Source organism: Desmodus rotundus, chromosome 1 (genome assembly GCF_022682495.2).
Source record: "Desmodus rotundus isolate HL8 chromosome 1, HLdesRot8A.1, whole genome shotgun sequence".
Lineage (NCBI taxonomy): Eukaryota > Metazoa > Chordata > Mammalia > Chiroptera > Phyllostomidae > Desmodus > Desmodus rotundus.
Genome location: NC_071387.1, coordinates 81,559,761 through 81,565,760, shown reverse-complemented (window position 1 = coordinate 81,565,760; position 6,000 = coordinate 81,559,761). Strand labels below are relative to the sequence as shown.

The window sequence follows — 6,000 nt, the reverse complement described above, 5'->3', positions numbered from 1 at the left end:
CCAACACCTTTTCAATTTCCCCTCACTAAGGACTTCACCTCCATGTGAACAGCTGGAAGTTTGGAGAGTATTTTCTAAGTGAAAATACCACCACGATTAAGGTTGAGGAAGCAGGTGATCATTTCCAAAACTCGGTACCTACACCCGGGGCAAAGCGCAGCGACACGATCTTTCTCCACCTGAGACAGTGACATCTGCTCACTCCTCCCTCCCAACGGCACCCGACTTCCAGGCTCCTGACCAGCCTGCCCACCTTTCCTTCCGCAGTCACTCCGGCCAGGGCACGAGTCCCGATTAGAGACGGATCGGCCTTCTCGGGATAACCAGACTACGAGGACAGGGCTGGGCCTCCTCAGGGTGACCAGGGACGAGACACGGCCTCCTTGGGGCGACCGCACCCCAGAAAGAAAAACGGCTTCCTCAGGGTGACCAGCTCCCGGGGACGGGCCTCCTAAGGGTGACCTGATCCAGAGACCCTCCTCGGAGTGACTGGATCCGGGGCAGGAAAGGGTTTCCTCGGGGTGACCGGATCTGGGGACAAAAAGGGACTGCCGGGGTGACTGGACCCGAGGACAAGAAACGGTTTCCTTGGGGTGACCGGCTCTAGGGTGGGGATGGGGACAGGGCAGCCTGACCGGTCTGGGGAACGGGAATGGGGATTCCGCCGCCTCTTCGAGAGATCCCAGGCACTGTGCAGACGCGATCCACCTCCTCCAGGGCTGTCGCCCTCCGCCCGGCCGGCGACGAGAAGGGGCCTCAGCTCTCTCCGGTCGCGCAAAGCAGGCCTCGGCACCGCCTCTTCCGCCGGCAGCGTACGTCAGCTCGCCCCGCCCCGCCCCCGCGCGCCCGCGAGAGGCCGCCTCTGCCTGGCCTGGGCCTGGAGCGGCGCACCGCGCAGTCCCTCCCCGCCATGGCCCTGGGAGGCAGCAGCACATGGCGGCCGCAGCGGCCATGAGCACGCCCGCGGCCCGCCCCGGCCCCCCCTAGAGCCCGCCGCCGCCCGGCCGCGCCACGGCCCCGCCGCCCCCGGCCCCGCCGCCCCCGGCCCCGCCGCCGCCCCGCCGCCCCGCGCCTGCCGCCGCCGCCGCCGCCATGGGCGTGCAGGGCTTCCAGGACTACATCGAGAAGCACTGCCCGAGCGCTGTGGTGCCGGTGGAGCTGCAGAAACTGGCCCGGGGCAGCCTGGTGGGCGGCGGGCGGCAGCGGCCCCCGCACACTCCGCTGCGCCTGCTGGTGGACGCCGACAACTGCCTGCACCGCCTCTACGGCGGCTTTTACACCGACTGGGTGAGCGGCGGCCAGTGGAACCACATGCTTGGCTACCTGGCCGCGCTGGCTAAGGCCTGCTTCGGCGGCAACATCGAGCTCTTCGTCTTCTTCAACGGCGCGCTCGAGAAGGCGCGGCTGCATGAGTGGGTCAAGCGGCAGGGCAACGAGCGCCAGACGGCGCAGCAGATCGTCAGCCATGTCCAGAACAAGGGCACCCCGCCGCCCAAGGTCTGGTTCCTGCCGCCCGTCTGCATGGCGCACTGCATCCGCCTGGCGCTCATCCGCTTCCACGTCAAGGTGCGGCCGGCCGGCTGGCGCGCGGCAGGGGCCCAGGTCGGGCTGGGCGGGAGTTTGGGCCGGGGCAGGCGTCTGGCTGGGTTCTGGGAGTCCGGGGGCGGGGCAGGCCGGGGTCTGGGGGTGGGGTCTGCGCGGGGGCCAGAGGTCCGCGGGATTCCGGGGTCTGGGGCGACTAGGATCAGAGTGTGCTGGGGCAGGGGTCGGCCGGGGTTTGGGGACTCAGGGTTACGGGGGCAGGAGTTGGGGTAGGCCAGGGTCGCTCGACCCCGGGATTTAGGGTTGCCGGGGTCTGGGCCGCAGACCCGTCCTGTCTGCCGGGTCGCAAGATGGACGCGCTATCTGGAACCCGACTGGTGGCTGTGAGTGCCTGGAGGTTCAGGGGTTCCGCTGCCCAGGCGGTTCGAGACCCTGAGGACCTCAGGGTAGGTGCAGATTAGGCTCTCAGGGTGCAGCGCCTGTCTCTCTGATATCCTCAGGTGCTCGCTCCCCCACACTTTGATGCTGGCTGGTGACTAACCTGAACTTTGACGAGGTACCCGTTTCGGACTAGCACTGCTTGGACAGCAACAGGTTTTTCGTGGGGAAGGGGTCCCCAGCCAGTGGGGATGGGTTGAAACCGCCAGCTGTTTGTTACCGTGTCTGCCTAGCAGTGACCTGGATAAGGCCTGAGGAGTTGGCCTCCCTTGAGAACTTAGGATAGTACCCAGGCCTTCTGTAAGATGACAGTTTTAGAGAAATTGCCTGCTTTTTGTGTGTTAGATTTCAAGTATAGGAACATCTGACATAATGAAATTTTATCAGTTCTGTGATTTAGAGTCTGTGTGAACTAAGTCTTGGTTTGTGTGTGTCTGCTGTGAAAGGAGTAGTTCTGAGTCAGGGAGAGGAGCATGTAATCGGTTTCCAGGATTTCTGTCTGCACAATGGGGACTCCACCACTTTGGGCCGGGCACTCAGGTAATTAGAGCTCTGGCCGTGGCTTCTCTGCTGTCCCTTTGGCAGAGGGCGCCTAGCTGAACCTGGGCCACGAATAGGACCAGCATCGAGAGCAGAGATAACATGCAAATCACTGACCCTTGACTTGAGTTTTGCTTCCTTTTTCACTTTTTCTTTAAAGTTCTTTTGTGTGTGTGTGGGCTATGTTAGTTTTCTGGGTCTTGCCACTCTTTCCGATTTGTTTTCTCTTCTTTCATTTCTACCTGAAACTGCTTGAAGCCCAAAGTTTGTGAAATTCAGACTCCACCTTACTGCCCCTTACTGCTTGCACTGAGATGGTGGTGGCTAATCCTAAAGTGATAGCGGAAGTCCCACCCCATCCGGTTGCGATTGGTGACAAGGTTTCTAAGTCTGCGGGTCGAGACTGCTGGCAGAACAGCTATTGGTCTGTAAGCATGGCAGAGACACAGCGTTCCTCTCTGAGGAAGTTCGGGTGAGAGCCATGGTCTGCTGCTGGCATTTTCTACTCTGGAGCCTCGGCTCTCAGAGAAGTAAGGCAGGTTACCAGAGGTAATCATCTCTAGATGTCATAAGTGTGAACAATTTTATCTTGTTCAGAGATGGAAACTACTACTGGAAAGACAGGATGAGCTTTCTAATCAAGTGACTTTCAGAAGAATATAACTGTAAACATTAGGATTAAAATTAATGTGTGTACAGTCACTGTATTTTTTGAAAGAACTGTTTAATTCTTTTTTATTTGTAATATTTCTTTATATTTGTCATGATGCCCAGTGAATGTCTCCCTTACCTTCTAGGCACTCAGAATTTTGACCAATGTGTGAATAAGTGCTTGAAAACTTTAAACTATATGTAAGATTATTTTTTCCACTTAGGTTTCTGGACACAAGATAATATTGTCTATAATCACTTCGCTTTAGATAAGCTTTTAACTCCTAATATAGAACCAAAGTATAGTGTTAATTGCATAGATTAATATGGTAATGACTCTAATCTGGTGGCTACCTATCTGGCAGCCTCACCTTTTTGGGAATGCCAAAGAAAATTAACTGCCACGCTAGAAATTTGTCAGCAACCAAAGGAGAGATCAGGAAGTTTGGGTACAGTGACTCAAAAAGAAAAGGAAAAAAAAAAGCTATATCTTTCCTCAACAAAGAATCAAATTCTCTTCCTCATAGCCTCCCCTCTCCTTTTCAGATGTAATTCTGATAAGATGTTATCTAAACTCAGCTTGAGAAAGGGTGCATAGGAAAGTCTGCCAGCAGAAGCACCGTTAATAACAAGAAGTGACACCTCACAAGGGAGATTGAAAAAATTATTTAAAAAGGTATAATCTGGGGGTTATTTTAGAAAAGCAACCCTATGTACTTCAGTAGCCCCTCTATAAAGGGATGATTTTGAGTCAGAAGAATTTGTACTCTAAGGGAGTGAGGCAGTATGTACCATTTTTCAAAGCTGCCCATTAAAATGGTTAAGTAAATTAAAACGATGATGACATATCACCACATACCTGTTAGAAAAACTAAAGTAAACAACACCAACAATACCGAGTGCTAACAATAATGCTTACCACCTGGAATCCCCCTCTATGTAGATGTGGCTGGTGAGAATGCAAGAGTGCACCACCACCCTGGAGAAAGGCTCAGTGGTTTCTTATAGAGTGGAGCATACACATTTACGATATGATCCAGCAATCCTACCTCTGGGTATTTACCTAATGAAACTTTTGTTCACACAAAAGCCATACATGAATGCTCACAGTAGTTTTACTCATAATAGCCCAAATTTGAAACAACCAAAATCTCCTTTAATAGATGAATGGTTAAACTGTGGTACATCTGTACTCTGTAATACTACTTAGCAATAAAAAGGGAGGAACGTTTGATATTTGCAACAGCTTGGGTGAATCTTTAAGGTTTTTATGTTGAGTGAAAGAAGCCAGGCTCAAAAGGTAGGATTGTATTTGTGTGATATTCTTGTAAGGATAAGACTATAGTGATATGGATAGATCAGTGGTTGCCAGAGGGGAAGGGCAAAGGAGGTTATGGATATAAAGGGACAGCAGGAGCGAGTTTTCTGCAGTGATGGAACAGCTCTGTACCCTGCTGCTAGTGGTGGTAACATATTTTAAAATCGTAGAACTACACATCAAAAGGAAATTTTACTGTATGATAATCATTCCTTTTTTTTTTAAAGCTTAAATAAAACATGACAAACAATTGACATGAACACCTATGTGTAATGTTGGCTATATGAGGCATTTCTCCTATTAAAATCTATCATCTTATTTGTCTAAGTTTCTGTCAATTGGCAGAAAGGTTTTAATTTCCCGTCAGCTTTGCTTAAAGAAATCTTTTTTTGACTTAGAAGAGTATGTAATAATTATTTCTTTAACCATTAGAAGTTGGCGTGCATATCAGTTAATTTTGTTCAGGTAACTAAACTGCCTGGCCTGAATTTGGCTTCTGCTGGTTACTAGGAGCATTTCCTCTTGCATGCCTTGAGTCATCATAACCTTTGACACTTAGTGAGGGACTTGTGTTTATTTAAAAATCTTAGTGGCCCTAAATCCCTGGAGCATTCCTAACTGTTCCCTGTGTGGGTTTATGATGAAGTTCCTCAGATCTTACCCTGAATCAGTGCTCTGGTGTATTTACTTATATATCTTACATAAAGCACTGCTGTTTCAAGTCAGTGGAAGAATGTGAAATTCGACTGTGGCCTGAGATTTTGGGATGATGATCTCTTTTCTTGCGTAGTTGATGGGGGCAGGAGAACTAATTTGTAGGGTGCCAGGCCCTTGCTAGGTCCTCTCTCACAGAACTCTCTCATTTAACCCCCCTGCATTTTATTACCCCATTTTATATGGGAAGAAATGGGCTTGCTGATTGATACCTGGGGACAGGTAACCAAAGAGGGAAATGCCTTGCTAAAGTCAAAGTTCAGTTTCATTGTGTAAGAATGCTTGGGCAGGGGTACCTACCCTCAGTTCACGTTCAGGTAAGATTTGATAGCAAAACACCTCTACTGCTTTATCCACTTAGAATGGGAGCGGCATGGTTCCTATGTTGGAGACACTGAAAACTGGCAATATACTTTATTCTTAAACACCTCCCATTGACCAGGGAAAACTTAGGGTTCAAAATTGACCATATTATAACTCATATCAGTCATCCATTTTAAAATACTTATTTTCTTCCAGTGTACCAGTTTTGTGCCTGGCTTATTTCAATTACCCTAATGTCTTCAAGGTTCATCCATATTGTAAAATTGTGTTATAATTTCCTGTCTTTTTTAGGTTTGATAAAGCTCCATTGAATGAATGGACCACATTTGGTTTATCCATCCAGCCCTTCACAGATGCTTGAGTTGCTTTTCCTTTTGGCTATTGTGGATAATGAATAATGTTGCTGTGAACATGGGTGTACAGAATCTGTTCAAGTGTCTGCTTTCATTTCTTTTGGGTGTATACCCAGAAGT

At 50.0% G+C, this 6,000-nt stretch overlaps 1 protein-coding gene across 1 annotated transcript in view; it reads left to right on the top strand.

Annotated features, from left to right (window-relative positions):
• Nucleotides 1–859: 859 nt before the first annotated feature.
• The window catches only part of FAM120A (family with sequence similarity 120 member A), a 117,915-nt gene continuing 112,774 nt past the window's right edge, over nt 860–6,000 (top strand). Inside the window, exon 1 of the mRNA XM_053925320.1 lies at nt 860–1,566. Coding sequence (XP_053781295.1) covers nt 1,093–1,566 — 474 coding nt within the window. The 5' untranslated portion in view covers nt 860–1,092. The remainder of the gene's footprint in view (nt 1,567–6,000) is intronic.